General features: G+C 36.9%; 2 protein-coding genes across 2 annotated transcripts; both read left to right on the top strand.

The window, feature by feature from the left end:
- Nucleotides 1-179: 179 nt before the first annotated feature.
- Nucleotides 180-8,842, top strand: LOC6585902 (A-kinase anchor protein 1, mitochondrial). Its single transcript, XM_002011490.4, has 5 exons — nucleotides 180-553; nucleotides 4,771-6,240; nucleotides 6,942-7,335; nucleotides 7,404-7,537; nucleotides 7,746-8,842. Exons 2-5 carry the CDS (start codon nucleotides 4,792-4,794, stop codon nucleotides 7,812-7,814), a joined length of 2,046 nt encoding a protein of 681 aa, XP_002011526.1. The 5' UTR covers nucleotides 180-553; nucleotides 4,771-4,791; the 3' UTR covers nucleotides 7,815-8,842.
- Nucleotides 8,843-13,486: 4,644 nt separating this feature from the next.
- LOC6585901 (sodium-dependent nutrient amino acid transporter 1) lies at nucleotides 13,487-23,760 on the top strand. Its single transcript, XM_002011489.4, has 9 exons — nucleotides 13,487-13,764; nucleotides 20,166-20,352; nucleotides 20,506-20,863; nucleotides 21,009-21,383; nucleotides 22,117-22,483; nucleotides 22,564-22,663; nucleotides 23,005-23,181; nucleotides 23,253-23,347; nucleotides 23,402-23,760. The coding sequence occupies exons 1-9, from the start codon at nucleotides 13,657-13,659 to the stop codon at nucleotides 23,570-23,572; spliced, it is 1,938 nt and encodes a 645-aa protein (XP_002011525.2). The 5' UTR covers nucleotides 13,487-13,656; the 3' UTR covers nucleotides 23,573-23,760.
- Nucleotides 23,761-23,854: the final 94 nt, after the last annotated feature.

The raw sequence follows: 23,854 nt of genomic DNA, 5'->3' as shown, positions 1-23,854 counted from the left end.
TCAGTGGTTCAATTTTTCTTTTACCTTTAAATATATTTTTGATTTTGAAGGAATGCACTTAAATGTGAAAAAATGTACATGTCGTTTACAAATTTTTGGTATTTATAGGTGTTCTTGTTATCGCCTTTCTCGACTACTTTTAAATACAGCTCTGTTCTTGCATGTGTTGTCATTCAGCTCGATTAACTGTATTCATTCGCGTTTTAGCAATTTGTGCAAACAATTGAGGTGCAATACCATATGGGACAATATTAAAAAGCGATTTGTTTGTAAACCAAGTGCATTTCAATAAATAGCAGGGCACTGATCGAACGTCGTCATTAGTTTATCGGCTTTTGTGCACTATGATGGCAACACTGCATACGCCGGCCATGTTATGATATGTAAAAGTTGGACGTAGACACGTGTTTAATTTGTGCTCCCAAAATACGCTAAAAATTTGTGTTATAAGTCAAATAAAAAACAGTGAATATCATAAAAAACAATAAAGTCAATAGTTACGCTTCTTTAAAAGCAATTCAAAGTAAATTATTTACCCCACTGGTTTCAAAAGGTAAGCGCAATTTTTAACACGCGGAACATAACCTACTACAAAACATTTGCCAAAACACTCGCAGAGCAAAGCAAAAAAATTGTGTCATGTTGCTTGAATGCTCGAAGCAAACGCAATTTGTCGTAAAGTGTAACGTGTATATGCAGCAAAATAGTACAAAAATTAAATATTCTTTTCCGCTATTAATAATTTTTTTTATTTTTTTTTATTGTATATGTGACTTTGTGTCTGTGTGTGAATGCAAAAAATGCGCAACATAATCAATAGGTGGCAACGTCTTGTTGTTGTTTTTGCTGTCGCTAACACATGCGGCATACAATTTATACCGCCTGTCAGCTTGTGTCGGTGTGTGCATTGAGAGTGTATATGTACGTAGGATCAATGTGCTCTTCGTTTTGGTCCTTATTTCTTATGATTGCCTATTATACAATGAAAATTTGTTGCTGTCCCTGCTTACATGTCTGTTTATACATATATGTAGTTGAGTACATATGACATTTGTATACATACAAAAGTTTCAGTATATTTAAATATATGTGTATGTATAGATATATATTTATGTACAATTCTGTTAGCGTCGTGAGTCATATAGCTTAGATATTAATTTTGTTACGTTTTCCATAGAATTTGTATTTAGTTTGAAATGTTTGTGCGCATTATGTTTTGTTTTGTTGTTTGACGGCTTTCACTACGCCATTCAATCAAACGCTTTAATTTGTTATTGTACTGATAAGCAACAAACAACAACAAAGCCAAAGCAGAAGGTGGAGCAAAAAACTAAAGCCAAATCAAAATATCACACATTTTCACGATTATACAATACACTTCTACAAAAAAAAAATGCCGTGGTTGTCGTCGTCGTCGTTGTTGTCGCAGAGCATATGATCGCCAACCACGTTGCCAGACTAGAGCAAATGGACAAGGGGAAGGGGGTGGGGGCAGGGTGCCAACTCTTAGGCCAAAAGTAAAGCAGATCGTTGTTGCACTTGGCTTTTGGCCGTTTATTGAATTTGAGTGCGTGTGTGTGTATGTATTAATAGACGAAAATCGCCTTCTCACTTGCTCATACACGTAGACGACCACCCTTCGTGTATGCGTGTGAGTGTGTGATAACGAGTTGAATACAATCCATAGGCCTTGGCTTTCAGCCGTGGCTGGTTTAACAACTGTCAAACACTAAATTTTAATGTGCATACATAATACAAATATAAACTGGAATTTTACTAAAACACTGCCAACTAATTGTAACGTGCTTTTGGCACCTTCTGCAAGTTCAAAGTCAAGCGCCAATCGTCAAATATTTTTGTTTGCATAGGCAAAACACACGCACACGCAAAACACATAGACACACACACACACACACTCATACACACTCATACAGGCCAACATGTATAAGAGTTTCGCATTTTTAACGGCATTCATACTTCACATACATGTGTAAGTGCTGAAGAGTGCGCCCGCTTTGTCCAGGTGGCAACACTGCGCCAAATGCAAAATGTGCCAACAGTTGATGGACAACCTCTCACAACTGTGCGCCCTGATCGTTCAGTTCTAATATGATGATGACCTTTGTGCCTGTGTTCTATGATTAGGGCTTATCAATGGTGACGAAACCAGCTCTCTGTAAATTAATGCGTGTGTGTGTGTGTCCAGCGTCTAGCTTTGCCTATAAACAACAGAGACATCGACACACACACACACAAACACACACATACACACGGCAGCAGGGCAACAGGTTTGCCCAAGAAACAAAGAGCGGGAGTGAGAGAGCACACTAAAGAGAGCGAGGTTAACGTTTTTAATGCCTCATTGAAATGCTTTGACGAAGGGCGCTCTTTGCTATCTGTCTATCCATCTATCTGTCTGTCTATTTGTCTATCTGTCTCTCTGTCTGTTCAATTTTTGATCGAATTTTTGTTTTGAGGCTGTTGACACTGCAGTTGCGTCTATTAACAGAGTGGGTGGTTTTGGGTGGCTTGGGTTGCTTTCGGCAACAATCGACAAATGGCAAATGTCTCGCTAGAAATAATAAATAGAAAAACGAAGCAAATCACACGATCCTCATCTTAGCACACACACACTAGCGGGGGGATGGAGGGGGTGGCGAAATAAAAAAAGAGGAGAGAAAAAAAAAAACAACTGTGAAACGCTTTTGGGTAGTTTCCCTTTGTATATCGAGGCGCTATCATCGCACGGCGGCGATACGCATAGAACCTAGAAAAAACATAAAGCTCGAATTCGACGAGTCGCAACGCCGGCATCAAATCAACGAATCAAATATAGATAAATAAACGCAAATTGAGTTATAATCGAGTAGCGAAGTAAACACAAACCCAGCGAAAAGTTCAATGCAAATAAAGCAAACAAATATTAAAAAGAAAATAAATTTATACAAAAGAATGAAGTTTTAAACTCCCTACGAAAATAACGAACGAATAAGTTTCGAGTGTGCGTGTGTTTGATAGAGTTTTTATTGTTTTTATTTATTTATTTTTTTTTTCTACTTGACTTTATTTGGAAAATTCGACAATCAGTGTGCACAGTGTGGCAAATTAGTAAAGGTGATTCCAAAATGTTTCAATTTATGGTTTTGTTATTGTTTTAACGTTTGAAAGTCATTTGATGTGTATTGATATATTTATCTTATTTTCTATTTATTTTGATTTTCATTTGTTCTTATTAGTTTTTTAGCAACGTTTGTTTTGTAACGATTTCATAACAATTGCCGTAAGCGTAATGCTTGTTGTTGTCATTGCTGCTGTTGTTGTTGTTGTTGTTGTTGTTGTTGTTGTTCTTATGGTTGTTCTTTAGTTAGCCGAAAGCTGCTTGCGTTTGCTTTTGTTGTTGTTGTTGCGGCTTTTTCTTCACACTTGACACTCAGCGCACGCGCAAGTGAGACGCACAATACGCTCTCGCTCGCTCGCTCCTTTGCTCGATCTGCACGCTAAACGTATGTGTGTGCGCGGCGCGCTCACTCTCTCTCGCTCTCGCTCTCCCACTCTTGCTTGTTGGCTTCCGCGTGGCATTCTGCTTCTAATTCTGCTTTGCACCTTATTTGCTCTGCGCGTCGCTATTCGAATGATTTTTCTATAATTACGTATTTTTGCTATAAATACGTCGTCACACATACACATACACACATACACACACACACTCACACATATCTACTTGGTTGTGGATGCCAAATGGGTCTCGTGATGGTCGCGACCCAAACAAATTGACTTTATGCAGCATTTCAAACTAATAAAGGTCTAAAAAGTACACACATATATATATATATATATATATATATATATATATATATATATATATATATATATATATATATATATATATATATAAATATATATATATATATATATATATATATATATTCATATGACTAACGCAAATTTGTTAAATATTTCCATGTTCCTTTTGCTCTTGCTTTTTCTCTCCACTTCATTATGCATTTCGCATTCTTAAGCGTTCCAATACCTTTCTAAAAGTTCCCTCAAGTTGTTTTGCATTCATGATTATGCTTAGGGAGATGGCAGAGGGAGAAAGAACTTACTCATATTGCTACTCCCTGAACTCATTGAAAATGTTTATGATCTTGGCATATTGCATGTAACAGGCAGAAGGAAGCTTGACAAATCAAATCAAATCGAGTAAACATTCAGACCAAATTACATATATATACATTCACACTGATCAGGGCGACAAGCTGAGCAATTAGAGTCATGTTCGTCTGCCCATCCGCATGAGCACAGGGCTCTGGTAGCTAGCCAATCGACAGCTTCAAATTATATATACAATACGAGCTTATTATAAATATATCTGTATTTCCACTTCCTTATTATTTTAAACGTAACTTGAATCCCAGAGAAGCGCGAAATATATCGAATTTACTGTCTAGACAAATCACTGCGATGGCTACTCAGATTTTGTGTGGGCTCCCGGCGAATCTGAGACATGCTTTCTGAGGATTGCTTTGGCAAGAGTAGTAGAATAACAGTTCTGGCTAAGCAGAGAATTTTCCAGTCGAGTAAAGGGCTTTGTTGATGCTATTGCTGGAACTAGAATTGCATTGACTTTGCTGTCATCAATAAAAGTTTCCGTTTCATTCTGAGGAGCTTCATTAGTAACGCTTTGCTCTGTGTATATCATAAAGTCTTTGAGCTCTCAGTCAAATACTTATTGATTATTAATCGAAGCCAACTTGAATTTATTTGCAGATTCTCCAATATTCAGCGAAAATGGTATCCGGTCGTCCTCTACTCTATCTCTCACTGCCCGGTGTAGCATTTATACTCGGCGTCTTTTGGTTTCGGCGTAGAAATAAAAATCGTATTGATAAAAACGATGACGATGCCAATGGCGCCGCTGCCAATGGAAAGCCGATCAAAGAGGCCATCGAGCCGGGAACACAGCGCAAAACAGCGAATGGCATCCAGTCCCAAAATGGCAAGCTGCCTGCGGGCAACGGAAATGGAGCAGTACCTGGTACTGGTGCCTCCAAGTCGATGAGCATCAGTGTGGGCAATGGATCAGTGTTGAACAATGGGGAGTATGATAAGGAGAGCCCAAATACCATGCTATATGGTAAATCGGCGCCAATCACAATACAGAGCAATGGACGCGCTTCCCCGGGCAAGCATCAGCAGCAACAGATCGATTCGGAAATGCTAAAGTCTAAGATACAAGATGCAGAGCATAAGAAGCTCTGCTCCATTGACGAGGACTTTGAGAATCTGTCATCGCCCAGAGATTTGCCGGATTCTATATCGAAGAATCGCGTCTCGTTCTACAATCGGAATACTAGCCAAAAGAAAGAAGAGCCAGTGGTCATCAAAGCAACGCGCACACCAAAAATATCCCCAGAGAATTCATTTCTCGAGAGCAAATACACCAAGGAATGCGAGCAGAACAACAACTGTGAGCCAAATCCAACTGCAGCTGATGCTGACAAGATCAAGAAGCAGCAGCTGGAGGAGGTGAAGGAGCAGAAGGAGGTGAAGGAGAATCCCGTTGCCGCCGTGGAGCAGCCAATAGAGCCGGTCAAAAAGACACAGCTACAGAGCACAGCTGAAGCACAGATCAAACAGACTGAGGAGGAGCAAACGATTGTGGCCAAGCATGTGGATTTGAATGAGAATTCGACAGCTGCATCCACTGTGGCTGCCACTGAGGTGGCCACTGAAGTTGTCGCTGAAGTTGCCACTGAAGCCGCTGCTGCTGCTGGTGCTGCTGATTCGGATGCCCTTGATGATGCAGCCAATGGCAATCAGAAGCGCAACGTGGATGCAGCCAGTCCATCGCTGAGCATTTGCAGCGTACAATCTGGCGATTCGGGCAAAGGCTCCAGCTTGCCGCGATCGGAGGCAACGTCACGCGTGAAGAGCTCGTATCGCTTCTTCTTTCCAAATAGCTTGATTGGCCAGCTATATGGACGCAAGCGTACGTTCATCAATAAAATCAAGTCGAAGACTCTGGCCAATGTCAGCTTGAGCAAGAATCGCTACTCATCCGGCAAGCTGCGCATTTGCACCATCGAAGGCACCGACAGTGAGATCGACGCCGCGCTGGCCATGATACGCCAGCGTTTGCCATCCAGACGCTATCCCAATTTCACAATGCAAAGAATTCACTATGCGCTTCCGCAATCCATAGTTCCTCTGTCGACTGAAAGCCTCCATAGCTTACAAGTGAGTTGAAGACAGATTCTGCCAGTCTCGATCTGTACCCCTCCATATTGCAAACATAGAGGGAGAGTTTTATGCATGTATTGAATTACATACATATTCTTATATACGCTATAGGGATGTTTTATCGATAGCATGAACTGTATCTAGATTGGTTGATTGATAATTATTGCAATTCCAATGAGTAACTCGATTAAGCGTACTTACAAAATGATTCGCATGAGTTATTGAAGTATACACATGTTATCGATAACAGTCACACTGTCAACAGTTCACTATTGCAAAGTAAATCGATAAATGGCTTCAAGCGGTACATTGATAACAAAATGAAGCTTACAAAATATAGTGTATATCGTTCAGCTAGCAAATGCTTCGATTTGTAAAATATAATCATAACCAACTCAACCAAATGAGTGCTGGATACTGAACAATATATGATACACTAAGCTGCCAACCAATCAAAATCGATTAAGATTGTTTATAAAAACGATCAATGCAATTATTTATCGAATGCATATCGATCCATTTAGACATACGACTTGTCTACACAAAACTTTGTAACATCCCTAGAAAGCTATCTATAGTTCAGCCAAAAACGTGAACAAAACGTAAAAGTAATGTAACACTATCGATAACTAATCGATATTTAACGAACTTCGATTCCTATCACATATTAAATGCGCCTATTCTTACCAATTTCGCAGCTAAACCTGATCGAGGGCATCAACAATGATGTGTCCGTCACCGCAGTGCTCTCTGGCAATCATGTGTTCGTGCAGCATCCGCTGCATCCGTCACACCCATCGCTACACGCACTGCAGAAGAACATGCTCGACAGCTACTCGAGCATGGAGGCGCCCAAGTTGCCGAGCATCGAGATCAGCGCCGTCTGTGTGTTGCCCATCAATGGCGGTTGGTATCGCGTGCAAATCGTGGACAACGATCCCAACGATGTCGAGGAGCGCTGCGTGGTCAAATTCTTGGACTTTGGCGGCTATATGAATGTCAGCTTTAGTGTATTGCGTCAGATACGCACAGATTTTATGACGTTGCCTTTCCAGGCAACCGAATGCATACTGTCCAATGTCGAGCCAATCGGTAAAGTATTCCATATGGATTCTAATATGCAACAATCTGTATGTCTAATCAATTGTTTCTGTATACAGATGAGACCTGGTCTGTTGATGCGGCCGATATCCTCAGCAAATTAACCAAAGGCATTGTCTTGCAAGCACAAGTCGCCGGCTATAATAGCCATAATATACCAGAAATCTATTTATTTGCTTCTCTAGGTCCAAACGTAAGTAAAATGCTGCACCACAATGAAAGAGATGGCAAGTGTGAGCGAGCGAGATAGACTGAATTGCAGTTAAAGCGAGATAGCTGAAACGCTCTCTTACTGAGTTGTGGTGTTAACGTTGTATCGTTATCGATAATTGAAATACGTTTTGCATTATTCTATTTTCTACATATTTGACTAATTGCCTTTCTGTTTATTGCATTTGCAGAACATAATTTTTATCAATAAGGAAATTGTCGCCAGAAATCTCGCTAAATGGGTCGAGATGCCTGACTAACAAGCCCAAATGAACAATGAAACTTAACACATAGGAAACTACAACAACAACAACTACAATAGCAACAACAACAGCATCAACAAACAAGAATCAGCAGCTAAACGTTGGAAGTCTCAAAGTGCTGGTGGAATAAGCTTCTAAAATGCAAAATGTTGTAGAACGCGACTGAGTCCGTATTTATTTATAAATACAAAACACAACACAACACACACACACACACACACTTATATGCAGACATGTAACGCATTGTTAACACAAATACACAAACACACAGACACAGGCTATATATATACATAAATATATATATACATTCATATCCAATGATCGTTCATATACAAAAGGCGTTTCAAAAAAATGAAAAAACAAAATGAGCAATAATTTTTTGTTTGTTGCTTTAGTTGCGAATGCCTCTTCGATTTGTTTGTTGTGCTCTGATCCATAGCTGATCTCCGCATATAGGCAACTTAACTAAACAACTAAACTAAACTAAAAACTAAAACTAATCCTAAAGTAAACTAAACTAACTAATTAGATTAGTTTCGAATGTGTATAGTCCTAAGAATGGGGAGTTTCGATTGGTTGAGTTATGTTAAGGAATGTGCACTGTACAACACAGAGAGAATGAGAATGTATTGGCGTCAAATCTGTTGGGCATAGAGCCACGCACACTAACACACTCACACTCACACTCACATACACACGCACTCAAACACATCAAAACCAACGAAACGCTTCAGATATTACCATACTCAGAATATAAGTAATATTACTTAGTGTAAATAGATTTTTTTTTTTTTTATTTCCATATATATCTACGTAAATAAAGAGAAGAGTAAATGCGAACATACTTTATATGAAGTATACAACAAGATATATAAATATATATATATATGCATATATATAAATATAAAGTAAACTCTCAACTAGCCTAATGCACAGTTAGGTTTCTTTATTTCACAAAATCATGTTGTATATAATTATAATGTATTTTGTTTCGCTTTCCTCTATCGATTCTCTTTAAAGTAAAATAAAAAAAAAAAAAGTCATTAATTACCGTTAATTTTTTTTATTTATGATTTTAATTTTGATTTGTATTGTGTATTTAACATGAATAGTACAAGCATATTTCACAAATGTGTATTATTTTTTTTAACAAAAACAAACAAAAAATAAAGAAAAAAAATTAAAAAAAAAGGATATATTAACTGAAAGTTTAGATGAAAAAAAAAAGACTTACACCGCAGCCTATACAAATTTTTACTAATACAACAAACAAATCGGTTAACGGAAATTGTTTGTCCTCTTAGCAATAAATAATGAGAAGAGAGTGAGACAGTGAGAGAGAGAGAGAAAGAAAAGGGGAGAGAGATCGATCTCTGCAATATCATAGTCTCTCGTGTAAATACATAAATGCCAACAACAACACTTAACTAAAGCAATTTGTAACAAGCAACAACAGCAACAACAACAACAAAACTCACAGTTATATATATATAACGATCTATATAGAAGTCGAATATAGTTTGACAATTGCTTCAACTAAAAAAAAAAAAAAAAAAAAAAAAAACTCGCAGAGTCAAATCTAAATGATGAAATTCAAATGTTATTTATATAATATGCCTTTTGTATATGTATTTCAAAGAAACAAAAACAGAAACAAATGATGTGCTATGCGTGTGTCTCTATAGCAGAAAGTAAAGAAGTAAATTTATAATTTTAATTGTTTTTTGCTAGCATAAGCGTTGCATATGTATATGTATATCAAATCATACACACACCTACGCATACACACACACAAAAACAGACACACACAACATGCTATATTTATTAACGGATTTTTTTTTATTTTCAAATTTGAATTGCAATTAAATTCGTTCTGCCAAAAGGCTTATTAATTTTTAAAAAATCGTTAAGAAATAGAAAACAACGTACAAGTGTTGATATTTATACTATATAATGAACGTATATATATATATATTCCTATGTATATGTATATACTTATAAGACTTGGCGCATAATTTCGTTCTAATTATATTTAAATTAAAATATATATATAAATATATATTTTAATCATTTTTTGTTTGTTTATGATTTAGCTTTTCCCTAAAAATATAAAAATTAAAAAAAAAAAAATTGAAAAAAATGTCAAAAATTAAAAAAAAAAAAAAAAAAAACAATTGTAGTGCAAATTTTGATAGAACTGTAAAAGATAATTTGATAATTGTTTTTTCACTGTCTGATTTCTGATTAAATAAAATACTTCGTATGCTAGCTTATTATGTTAGAAATATGTATGTGAATGAATTACATACTACTTATGATTATTATTATTATTATTATTATTCTTATCATTATTATTATGATTATTAATGATTGTCACCGTTTTTTTTCTTCTAGTTTTTATTATTATTGATTTCACGTTGTATAAATTCGTCAGTTGTAAAATTGTTAATCAACAGCTTAGCGGACCATAAACAAACACGCAGACACACCTACACAGACACACACACAGACACATACATTGACATGGATAAGAACTTGATGTAGAGCACATATTAAATCGTAAATTTCACATCTAGTTATCGTGTTACATTATCTATTTCTATTTTATATATATGTATATATATACGTATATATATATATATTATTTTTTCGTTTTTTAATTTAATAATGCTGAGACGATAAATAAAAGATAAGATTTAATTTATAGACACATTCAAGTGAAAATAATTTACAAAAAAATTTAGCTATTAACTAAATATAAAAATTAAAGCAACTATATGAAAAATAAAAACTATTGAAAAATCTAAAAAAAATATATATATATATATATTTGTTTTTTCTATTTTTGCAAATATGTGAGGGGCGGTTGGAGGCGTGGCAGCGCCCGTAAAGGACGTGGAACTGAGCTAATAAGCTGCAACTATGTATGGACTGTATATTACCTTAAATCATATTCTATATAAACTTATCCTGATTTATCGATAACAAGCTATCGTTAGTAATCGATGAATTGATTTTGTTTTTAAGCTTAGCCTGAATACCATAAGCGCTAGAGATTTCAAATTTTCTGTGTGGATTCCTGCTCTGTATAGACAGTTATATTTTAGCATTCCGGATTTTGGATGTCTTCCCCCCTTCACCATGTCATATTTCACAAGCACCTATATCACGACTTGTAACGACTTGTGCGTGAACATAAACATATGTAATCTTGTAAGCTATTATTACACTCTGAAATTGGCGTTAGGAAAGTCTATGCGGAACAAAAGTTATTTAACTCACAAGTTCCCATAGTAAACTCTAAATAAGCGTAGCTGCAGCGCGTGTGCATGTGTGTATGTGTGTATGTGTGTGTGTGTGTGTGCGTGTATCTGTTGTGTTTCATGCATGTGTTAACGAGAGACTAAAATGCCTGTTCCAGGGTATCTTCCAGCTGGGTACTCCCGACTAGAACAAGCTTATTTGTGTCAATTTATAACCTTTAGCAGTGACAAAAGCTCGATGTTCTTCAAAAGAGTTTGTGGCCTCATTTATCATCGATATCTTTAGAGAGGGCAATCAGATATGTGTACAAATATTTAACAATATATGCTATATAGCTATATAGTTTTGCTTCTTCTAAGGATAGAGTTCTCGTTCAAATCAATCTGAAATGCTTAATAGATCACGGCAACGCTCGGTTTTTACAATGCTGTGTGCAAGTTCTTTCGGTTCTGTACTTCCCTGGAAACACGCATGCAGTGCGATTTGTCGAAGAGAGAGAGAGAACGGGTTTATTGCTTTCGTCTGTCGAGGGGTAATATTTCAATTGACTGGGTATTCACCATTGCATCATGGTTTTATCTGGGAATTAGCTTCAAAATGTATCTGACATCTAGTGGCACACAGCACGACGATCGACCCTAACTACAGCAAACTGAACAAACGCTAGACACTTGACTTTCATTTGGATGTTCTGGATAGTATGATTATTCTATTTACTATTGAATATTAATCAAACATAATTGTATTTGGTATACCCTTTAAACATTTGAAACATTTCAATTATAATTTAAAAATATACCGAATAACCAGAAATTTTGTATATCTTGGAAACATAAGAGCTTATAACGATGTTTGTATACCCTGTAATTCTTAATATATCTATTATAATTTATAGCATACATCGAGAAATAAATGTTATATGGGCTATAAGAATGTTAAATTACAACGTAAAACTAAAGACTAAAAAACAATAAACATTAGAATGATTAATTGCTGCTTCAATATATAATATACGCTGAAACATTACTTTCGAATATAAATTTACAATTGTATATGGTATACCCTGTAATAGGAATTTACATAGGAAGTTATATAAACTTAAAATCAAATGTTACATACCCTGTAAACATAAGAATACATAATATAAATCTGAATCATTCATTTTGTATACCCTGTAAACATAAAATACTTTGCTTTTAATTTAAATTTCAATTTACATACCGCATTTTTAGCTTGGATATACATACCTAACATGAGTACAGGATATCTCAAAGTCCGGCAAGAGATTTCAATTTATACTCTTAAATAAGTGTTTATTTGACATTGTGTATATAAATAAGAGTTTAATAATTATAAAAGTTTGGGGTACTTTGTAGTTGATCATGTTCTAGCATTAAATGTAAGCTATAGCTCTACATAAGACTGTATAAGTCTATATACGTAAGTATATAACAGAGCTGAGCATAGGGTATCTAACAGTCGATCATGTAAGTAAGAGATGCCAAGTTTGTCTGATTAGTATTGTTGAAGCTCCACTTAGACTGAGAGGTATCCATTAGTCGATGCCTATGTTTATGCCAGTTGCCATCTGATTAAGGGGTATTCATCAGTCGAGCATACCTCAATGCGGAAATGCGTCAATTGTCGCTTTGCTTTGTTGTGTTAACTTACCTCACCTCACCCCCAATAATCCTAACAACAGTTGGTTGTAGCTTAAATGCTCCCGCGCTGGATCTCTTCCCCCCTTCTCTCTCTCGCTCTCTCTCTCACTCTCTCTCTGTCTTTTCTCTCGCTCTCTTGCTTGCGTGGGTGCTGCTAGCTGTGGAGGGAAAATAGATCATATTGAGGGCGATGCAGGGACCAACCTGTACCTAACTGATGTATATGATAATGACGATCATAATGATGGCAATGACAATGGTATGGGATAAGATGTGCCAAAGTTTTGCCCATGTACCTAAAGTATTTAGTTGGGTTCGCTCGAACGGCTGCTTTATAGGCATATAGGCGCTACGACTGCTGTCGCAGTCCACCTGTGTACCTACCTGTCTACCCTATGTGTACCTGTGTACCTACACACAATCGTTTTTAGCGTAGCTGCTGGCTGATGGTTCTTAAAGCGCTCAAAGCTCGACGCCGCCTCAGTTCTAGCCGTGGCATTCACGGCATCACAACTCAACCTCAACAATTTCCAACAAAATTTAGCGTGACTCGGCCTTTGGTACTACTTGTTCGCTATCTCCATCTCTCTCCCTTCCCCTCTCTCGCTAACGCTCGCGCTCGTGCTCTCGCTCTAATGCAGTCGCTTGGCACTAGTTAAAAAGCCCATTTAAACAATTTTATTAACTCTGCCGCGGCGCTGGTGGTAATTGCATTAATTTTTATATATATATATATATATATTTTTTTTTTGTTTTGGTTTTGTTTTTAATTTTCGCTTAATTAAATGTTCAGCAGTGCGTTACGAAATTATAAATATATATAACTATTGTAAACAAAATTAACAATTAACAATTATCAAAACAATTACAAGAAGAATTTGCTCGGGCGGCAAACGTGAATTTCGCCTTGCAACATGGAATTAAAGACAATGCCGCACAATGGGGCCAATGGCAGCCCCCAACACAATAACAACAACAACAGTAACAACAACAACAATGTCAGCAGCGACACCAAGACAGACGTGAGTACAAGAACAAGTTCCAGCATCAGTTCCGATTCCCTTTTCTATATAGAATGCCTTTAGAATGGTAGGGAAATAAATGCAAATGTAAATGATTTAAAGCGATTCTGAATATATTTTGAATGACTAGTTCCAGTTTCAGTTCCAGTTCCATTTCAGGTTGCTTTATAGATCGCATTTCAATAAATTTAAGTCTAGTGTGTACGTTTGTGATTACTATTAAATGTATATATATTTTTAAAGTATTCGAACTAGCTCTAGTTCCAGTTCCAGTTCCTATTCCTTTTGTCCAGAGATAGAATTTTCAAAGCTGAAGCGCATCTGTAGAAGTTTATGGTTCTATTAAATAATTGTATATTTTGAGAATACAAGAACTAGTTCCAGTTCCAGTTCCCCTTACCTCATATAAGACATTTTGAAGCTTAAGCTCAGGTTCAAAAGCTTTTCACTTCACCTAAAAAGCATTGTTAATTTTTCAGAGTACCAGAACCAGTTCCGGTTCCGATTTGAGTACTATACCTCATGTCTTTGTATATCATTTCCATTCGGGGACTATGTTAATTGGCTTTATTTCAAGTGCTAAAGTTCTTGTCTACTTTGGCACTGAATGCTATATCAGTATTATCAGATGAACCAGCTTCAGTTTCCGCACCGGTTCCGATTCTAGTTTAAGATGTCTGCTTGACTGCATTCCAATTGGGCTCGACTGAAGTACTACATGAGCCTCTGAGTGCTTTTAAAATATTGATTATTAGCACAAGTGCCGCTTTCAGTTCCAGTTCCAGTTCCAGTTCCAGTTCCACTTGCCTTAGAGATAACTGTTTAATTCGTTATTGAAGTACTTTAAAGCAATTGAATATTATCAGAAATATAAGAACTAGTTCCAAAACTAGTTCCAGTTCCAATATCACTTTTTAATTAGCTTCAAGTCAAGTGCTAAAGCTTTCAAGTACTCTTAAGTGGCTGATTAGTACCGGGAATGCCGAATTGGGACAGAGACGCAGGTGAGGGGAACGTTTTGGAATACCTCATAAGAACACTAGAAATAGTCGTAGACGTTCTTCAAATTTCAGATTGCCATAGACAATCTGACTTTATATAGCATCATTTAATCATTAAGGCCGACAAAGCAGCTAGGGCCATAAACCAAAACAAACTTATCTAATATGCCAATCCAAAACAAAGCTACAGAGCGTGGCACATATCATCCGTCATAAAATGGGAAAATAATGCAACTCAGCCTGGAAGGGGATTATGTAAATTATAAATATATACTATAGTGGAAGTGAGGAAAAAATGCGAGACCTCCCTCTCTCTCTCTCTCTCTTTACCTCTCTCTGTTTACCTTTGACAGTTTCATGGTGTTTCCCTAACTTATTATGGAGCTCGCTCGAACAACTGCAGATGCAATTTGTCATCCATTTATTATGTGTATATTAGATAATTTGTCATTTGTAAACTTAATACTTGAAAAGGTGTTTCACATTCTCGTTAGTCAGACCGGTTGCTAACTGAACTGAGCTCAGCGGGATTATAGAGTTTACTGGAATAAGAAGAAGAGCAGAGGATTGGGATAGGATCTTTATATTTGTGCATTTTGCTAATCTTTTGTTGTCAACTGATTTTATCAGCTAATAGATTTTGTGTTCTTGATGGAGCATTCAATGGGAGCTCATCTGATATTTTGGTATATGCAGATCATAATTAAGATTCTTGCGGATCACTGTTGATCATTGTAAATTCGAGATTAGTATGGTCTTCGTTCATTGTTGCAGATCAGGGTAGATCAATATAGAACATTGTAGATCACTATACATCAGAGTAAAACATTATAATTCAGCATAGTAGATCATTATAGATAATTACTGATCATTGTTCATCATTGTAGATAATTATAAATAATTACTGATCATTGTTCATCATTGTAGATCAAAGTAGATCATTGTAAATCATTATAGATCATTATAGATCTTCATAGATCAGTGTAGAGTATTATAATTCAGCATTGTAGATCATTATAGATAGTTGCTGATCATTGTAGATCATTACTTATTCCTCCAGATCATCCTTGATCCTTTTAGATTGTACATATCGTCTTTATCATTGTAGAATATTAGAAATCATTGCGTTGACCATAGTAAGTCATTGTTGATCATTATTGGATCATCGGTAATCATAAATGATCATTACTGATCAATGTTGCTCATCCTAGCTCATTTTTCATTGTCGATCATTGTTGATCATTGTAGATTATCCTTCATCATAGTAGATCATTCAAGAGATTGCACATGAATGTAGATCACTATTGAAAGCTTTTGCTCATTGCTGATCATTGTAGATGTAGATTGGATGCTTGTAGATCCTTGATCATTGTTGATTTTTCTAGAAAAATTGTTGATCATGTTTGGTCACCCTCGATCAGTGTTGATCATTGCACTTTCGTCTAGCTCATTCTCGATCATTGTATATTGGTAAATATTATTGGAGGTCATTGATAGCTTTGCTTTTTCATCTATCAAATGAATCCTTTCTTATTAAACTTATCGTTGGAAATATATATTTTCACTCTTACTTATCTCATTTAAAATACAAAAATGTTAATCAAAAGCCTCAATAGAATTCCCTTCCTTATTTTGAAGATCTTCAATATTTTGCTGGTATAAATTGCGAGTGTACGACTTGTAAACAGTTGTAAAAACAAGACGATTTCTTTCCCAGCTCTTTGCTGATAATCAAGATATATAAATACAGACATATGCACATATAATATCTGCAATATTTTGTCAGACATTGTTTTGATGGAATAAATGTGGCGCAAGGTATTTGAACCGCGGTTCAAGCGAAAGAAGTAAAATAAAAACAAAAATTCCGTAAAGTATTTTGCTTTTCATATTTATATTCTTTATCGGTGTCTTGCTCCCTTCTCTGCGATCCACAAATATGGCCAATCTATCTGATGATATTTGCACAGACTTTCAGGCAAGCTGTGCAAACACTGATAATTATAGTAAGGCCTTATTGGGGGCCCTATCCACTGATAGCTATACTATAGACTAGCTCGACTCAGAGCGACTTAGAACTATTTTCTTCTTCTTCTATTTGTCTTGGATTGATTCATCAACTGGTTTTTCGTTGGTTAAATGCACTAATAAAAAAATGTGGTAAATATTATCAATAGTCATTGCTATTCGCGTTTAGGGCTATTCCCAATTGCGTTTTGCATACCGTATACCCTGTCGAAAAATCCAATGTCAATAGGGTATATTGGCAAACGTGTGAACTTTGATATTTGAGTGAAAGTTCATATCTACCTTCATTTAAACATGATTTTTCTTATATAGAGTTATATATAGATACATATATATATCGATAAATATTGATAATTCGCAACTTGAGGCATTTGGCGTTGATTTTAGACAGACTCTAAGTCAATAAATTAATTGAGATTATTATTTATATGCGACTTAAGTCAGGTAATCTATAAATCTATAAAATCTTGTGCCCTGGGTAACTGCCAGTCGCGCAGACTCGCCCAGCTGGGGCTAACTGGTTTTTGAACTGGCGTGCGTTGGTCAGAGCTTGTTTCACATTTAGCTTTCCTAACAATTTGCTATTATACTTACATATGACATGCATGTCTCTCCATCTCCCTCTCTTATTTATATATGTAGATCTAGAAACAATTCTGAACTATGTGACTGCAAATGCAGTTGTTTAATTGTTTTGGCTTTTGTCACAGTTCTGTGAAAAGTTTTCGCATTATAAAAGTTTTTGTTTTTTTTTTTTTTATTTGTGTGCTCTGAGTCCATCAAAACGGGGAATTCGAGGGCTTTATTAAATTGCTCATAGCAGTTGAAGTGGGACATGTCATAAAGCATATATATTTTTGATTGGGATTAACAAGCGCGTCGATCCAGTCTCTCATTGTAGATAATTTTAAGGCAATTTTCTTTAAAATAATCGTAAATACTCAGGCAACCAATTAAAATACGAAGCAAGCTGCAGTTATAAGGCGAGAAATCTCGTTAGTTTAATTTCTCGTTTTCTAAATACAGTTTTTATCGTTTTTTTTTTTTTTTTTTTTTTTATGCCTGAAGGCCTTAACAAATTGTTATTTAGAATTAATTCTTGAAATTCTTCTTAAATAAATAATTAAATGATCTTTTTAATCATTCACGAGAGTAAAACGAGTATATTGGCTTTTTATATATTGGCTATATTCGGCTTGTGGAACTTTTCGACGTTATTGAAGTTAGAGACTTGATATTTGGAACATATACTCGGCTATACCCTTATAGAGTGTCATGATTTTCTCCATGCACCCACTAGGAGCGTGGCTGCTTGGAAAATGCATTTTCCTGTATCTCAGAAACAATGGCAGTAGAAGTGCTACGGAGTTGAAATCTGTAATATATACAGCACAAGTTGGAGGCGTGGCATGCCGGCATAAACTATATTCTCTACAGCTTTAATGCAAGGAACTGAAAATTTGATCACTAAATTACTGTTGACAGCTTCTAGTGTTTCGAATAAATAAAGATTGTGTATGCCTTTGGGCTCTTAATGAGTATGCTGCAGTCGGTAACACCAGACTGCAAGGTTCTTTCTTTCAAATTTAAGAATGTTGCATAAAAATTTCAGAAAATCAAGTAAATGACAATTTAATGACAAATATTGTATAATAGATATATTTATAAAAAATGTAGCTTTTTAAAGCACACAAATCAAAATGAAAATTCCATTAAAATTAGTTAAATAACTCAAAATTTATGAAAGGAAACGTGTGGCTAAGCCACGCGTTGGCCATTCTCTATGCACGCACACACACACACACACAATCAAAGGCGGGCATGCTATAAATAGAAGAGGCGCTTGCAGCTGAATTGTGTTTCAATTGTTAGCCGTTAGCTTAATTGTGCATTTGTCTGCCGGGGGCCAGGCGTAGGGGTGGCGTTGTGGGAGAGAGGCTGGCGGCGTAAACAGTCTGGCGCCGGTTCGAGTCTCGCTGCTGTCGGCTAATTTCCTTTCAATTATTTATGCTTGCAATATTTTTATAATTATTTATTTACTATTTTTAATTTTCATTTTCGCGGTGTCCATTATTGAATTAAAAACCCCCCAACTTAGTTGTCACGTGATCATTAAAATTGATATCTTATCGATGCCATAAATCAAAGTTCGCTCCAATCAATCAGTCTGCGATCTGTTCCGCGTGCGCGGCTCAGCTTCAATCAAAGCATTTCTCCGTAGCGAGCTGTAAAAACTGACTAACTAACTATATTGGGGCCCATAATCATAATCTCTAATCACAAAGTGCCTCGTACAGTATTTGTATCTGACTATAAATTGGGCTTTAACTATGATATGACTCGCATTTATAGCAACTCAATGTGGCTATAGCCGTAATATATCACTGAAGGCTATCCACGTGCTGCATACTTACGTAAATGGAATCAGAATATCATATCTTTTGGCAAATTGTTTACCATTCTTCAATGTTAAATTTTTGGATCTTAGAATGTCTTCAAATAAAGCAAAACAAATACAAAAACTATCTGTGCCCATATATAGGGCAGGAAAACCCAATATACTTTGCTTTCATTTTCTGTACGAGTATCAGCTTATCTTATGATCTAGTAGTATAACAAGTATTAAATTTAAAAAAAAAATCAAAGTTAGATAAAGGCTATAGTAAATTTTATGATTGCTATAAAATCCAGAACTAGAGTAGAATTTATGGGGCTTATTATGTTCGCACACTTAAAAGAGTATATATATTTCACACAATTACTGTCTGTCCTTCCTGCAGGGCTTATTGGTTAAGCATATATGTATATCCGCACCCACAAGTATTGTGAGCAAGTATTATGCAGTCGGTGCCCTCCGGCCGCGGCTTTTACTCATTAATCTATTTCGGTACATTCTTAGCCATCGTATAATACAATACATGTGCCCGCTATCTTCCGAATTCCACGTATATTGTCAACTTGAGTTGCGAATTTTTAAGAGATTTCTTGCAGAATTTTTTTTTTTATTGTTTCATTTTTCAAGTCGTGTGACCAAATATTTGTGCTTGTGTCTCTGGGAATTATGTGCAAACATCAACATGACACTAAATAAATCAAATATCAACAGAGAGCGAGCTGAAATTCCAGACCATCAAACTAGATAGTACAACAGACGACGATGATCTGATACGAGAGGCATTTGCATGGCTAAGCGATGCTTAGGTAATCTATTAAGTGAGATGTGATATGAAGAATCTAAGGGAGAGGAAGGGAAAAAGAGAGAGAGAGAGAGAGAAAGACAGAGATAGAAAGAGAGTTTGATAGAAACTAATGTAGTAAATCCATATGTAGATAGATAACCTTTGCATATATGCTATCTGTATATTTCCTTAGAACAATGAGAAGGAGGCACAAAAAAAGGATGAGGGACGCACAAATTGGTCCAATGGCATAGAGTTCCTCATGTCCTGCATATCCGTATCTGTGGGCCTGGGCAATGTCTGGCGTTTTCCATTTACCGCCTACGAGAATGGAGGAGGTGCATTCCTTATACCATATATCATAGTGCTATTCCTGATCGGTGAGTAGGACAATAATAATTTTCATAATACTCATAATAATGCTGAAAATATTTGTTTCTATACAATACTAATATAAAGATTTCGTAAATATTGGGTGATAATGATAGTAATAATAATGATAACGATCAATAATGGGCAAACATTTTCGTCAGGCAAACCCATGTACTATCTGGAGATGATAATTGGCCAGTTCACGAGTCAGGGAACGGTCAAGATCTGGTCCATTTGCCCATCGTTTGTGGGCGTCGGCTATGGCCAGGCCTTTGCCACAATCTGCATCATTACGTATTACTCATCGCTGTTGGCCTTGACGCTCTACTATCTGTTCGTGTCGTTTCAATCGGAATTGCCCTGGTCCTACTGCAGGGACGAATGGACCAACTGCGTCAACTCGATACCAACCGAGTTTGTGGAGACGGCATTGGGGAATACTACCTCGGCATTGGCTCAGCAGGCGAACACCTTGTCGAACACTACCAAACTGCAGAGTAGCTCCGAGCTCTACTTCCTGTAAGTAGAACTTTGGAATATAAATCGGGTTTGAAGAGACCGAGTATATTCGTTTTATCACCGTCCATCTTGCTATCCGTCCGTCGGTCTTTTGTGACGTCTGTAAATGCTAAATGGAAAATATTTTGTACTCTTTCGTTTCCAGTAACGTTGTCATCAAGGAGAAGTCGGATATATCAGACGGCATAGGTATACCCGATTGGAAGCTAACTATTGCATTGTTTGTCTCCTGGGTCGTCATATTCCTGGTGATAATGCGGGGCGTTAAGAGCTCCGGCAAGGCGGCCTATTTCCTGGCCCTGTTCCCCTACGTAGTGCTCTTCGCCCTGCTGGGTCGAGCCGTCACCCTGGAGGGCGCTGTCGACGGCATCATCTTCTTCCTGCAGCCCCAATGGGGCGAACTTTTGAACCCCATCGTCTGGAAGGAGGCTGTCGTCCAGTGCTTCTTCTCGCTGGCCGTCGGCTGTGGCCCCATCATCATGTTCGCCTCCTACAATCGGTTCGATCATGGCATCTACAGGTGAGTGTTGACTTCACATTTAGATTATGTATATATATGTAATAGAGGAAAGCTGGATTAGTAATCACAGGCTATGCTCCAACGTTTCTATATATCGATATTCATCGACTACTTCGAACTCTTTTAATCAAACATGATCTACCGAATTTTTTGCATCAAAGTTATACTATCACCTCTAGTTTTCCCAATCCCCTTTACTTAACTCTATATATACAATATTACCTTTGGAGCTCTATGAAACTTATCGATAGGCATAAATCGAAGTCTTTTCATTACACTGTTAAACAAGTTTTATCTTTTGAAACCTATCAAGCTGATGAATATATTTAATCTATTTCTGCCTAATATATTCCTTGTATCGATCTTTGTTTATTAAATAATTTCTATCCATTTCTATGTATGAGTCTCTATCTATGGAACTTTTTCTGGCTGGATTCCAAGAATTGTTAATTAAGCTTTATCTGAAAATTATCGAAACTATCTATTATCGATATCTCTCTATTAATCTCTATCTCTGTAACTAGTTCTGTCTCAATTCCAAGTAGCAAATTCTTTCTATAATTTCCTATTTATCGATCAATCTCGATCCATCAATTTCTATCCATCGGCTAAGCTCTAGTACTAAAATAAGTAAAATCCTAACTGAATCCAGCTTTATCTGTTTGTCTCTCTCCGTTGCTTTCCGTCAAAATTCATTCTCTAATTCCATATACATTTCTCGACTTTCCTATAGAGACGCCATGATAGTTACGACCTTGGATACGTTGACTAGTCTGTTGGGCGGCATCACCATATTCGCCATACTGGGAAATTTGGCGCATAATCTGAAGGCGGAAAATATACGGGATGTGGTGCGCAGTGGCACGGGTTTGGCGTTCATTTCCTATCCGGATGCAATATCCAAGTTTCAGGCAGTGCCGCAGCTCTTCTCGGTGCTCTTCTTCTTCATGCTGTTCGTGCTGGGCATTGGATCGATTGTGGCACTGCAGAGCACCATTGTGACCATCATCTGTGATCAGTTCAAGTCGTGGAAGTACTGGAAGGTAGCGCTGGCCACATCCGCTTGTGGTTTCCTCATGGGCTTGGTCTATGTTACGCCGGTACGGTTCAAGTTTTCCATGGAAACTAAAGTCTTGAATAGCACAATATTTTATTTCTCTTTCTCTTTTTATTTGCATAGGGCGGTCAATGGATTTTGACCCTGGTCGATTTCTATGGAGGCACCTATGTGGTCTTCATATTGGCCATTTTTGAACTGTCTGGCATTGTGTGGATATATGGTAAGGCTAGCCGAAAGATAGAGATATTGATTATGCATCTCGTAGATGAGTAAAAAAGTATCTATAGAAGTGACAATACATGAGTATGACAATAAGCGGTAAATGTAGCTAAGCATCGCAAGTGCATCTACCAGGTGATATAGCTGCCTCTACCGGACATAGCTCTTATTTAGCTTACATTATGTAAGGCTAAGTCGACCTGTCCCATCGCATATCTATCTCCCAGGTGATAAAGTAGTCTCTCCTAGCCTCTCCTATGTATCTACCAGGCTGTATAGCTGCCTCTACCTAGCACATTTATGTATCTCACTGAATTGCTTCTATCTGTATTCCGTTCGCAGGTCTACAAAACTTTTGCGATGACATCGAATTCATGAGCAACAAGAACGTTTCAATGTATTGGCGCCTCTGTTGGTCGTTCTTCACGCCAGTTATGATGATTGTGATATTCATCTACTCGATGGCGACCATCCAGCCGATCAAATACAGTGATCAATACTTTCCCCTTGCTGGAGACGGTAAGCTAGCAACTAAAGCATTTACTTAATAGACGCAATATATGTATATTGCAACCAATATCTCTATCTAGTTGCGGGTTGGCTCCTCTTTGCTGTGGGCGCTGCTCAGTTTCCGCTCTGGGGCTGGTGGTACATTGCGACCCATAGGCATGGCAGTTGTGCTGAGGTAAGTGCATAGCCATCGAAGATCTGACCATTGTTATTAATCGTATATTTACAGTCCATCAAGGCCTCGCTAAAGCCCAGCAGCAAGTGGGGTCCCGCGAGTCCAGAGAACCGTCAGGCTTGGCTTCTGTTCAAGAGCGATTTGGCTGCCAAGCGGGCGAACGAGGCGAAATCGAATAAGTTTGGTTTCTTCCAGCAGAAGCTGCGCAACATGTGCGGCAAATAGAGTCAGAGATTAAACCGATTGTACTATCCTATCGATATGTCTATATATATATATATATATATATGTATGCCTAGTTCTATGCGATTTCGATATGCCCAATCCAAAAGCCACAAATATTTTCCCAATTCTATTTATATCTATATACATGTACATAATTGTAACTAAATATATTACTAATATATATACATATATCTACATGTAACTGCATATTTGTACAATTTTACAAATTATTTCATAGTACTAAATTTTAGTTTGTTTTTGTTTTTGTATTATAATCCAAAA

This window comes from Drosophila mojavensis, unplaced genomic scaffold (genome assembly GCF_018153725.1).
Source record: "Drosophila mojavensis isolate 15081-1352.22 unplaced genomic scaffold, ASM1815372v1 contig_136, whole genome shotgun sequence".
NCBI lineage: Eukaryota > Metazoa > Arthropoda > Insecta > Diptera > Drosophilidae > Drosophila > Drosophila mojavensis.
The sequence above is the reverse complement of the archived record's forward strand: the minus strand, read 5'-3'. Positions and strand labels throughout refer to the sequence as shown.

What these genes read in the sequence shown, in the direction of transcription:
- LOC6585902 (XM_002011490.4), top strand. Translation starts at nt 4,792, where the DNA reads ATGGTATCCGGTCGTCCTCTACTCTATCTCTCACTGCCCGGTGTAGCA. An exon ending in GTCCAATGTCGAGCCAATCG is followed by an intron (nt 7,336 to 7,403) that starts GTAAAGTATTCC and finishes TTCTGTATACAG; the next exon opens with ATGAGACCTGGTCTGTTGAT. An exon ending in TTGCTTCTCTAGGTCCAAAC is followed by an intron (nt 7,538 to 7,745) that starts GTAAGTAAAATG and finishes TTGCATTTGCAG; the next exon opens with AACATAATTTTTATCAATAA.
- LOC6585901 (XM_002011489.4), top strand. Translation starts at nt 13,657, where the DNA reads ATGGAATTAAAGACAATGCCGCACAATGGGGCCAATGGCAGCCCCCAA. An exon ending in AGCTCCGAGCTCTACTTCCT is followed by an intron (nt 20,864 to 21,008) that starts GTAAGTAGAACT and finishes TTTCGTTTCCAG; the next exon opens with TAACGTTGTCATCAAGGAGA. An exon ending in TGGCATTGTGTGGATATATG is followed by an intron (nt 22,664 to 23,004) that starts GTAAGGCTAGCC and finishes TTCCGTTCGCAG; the next exon opens with GTCTACAAAACTTTTGCGAT.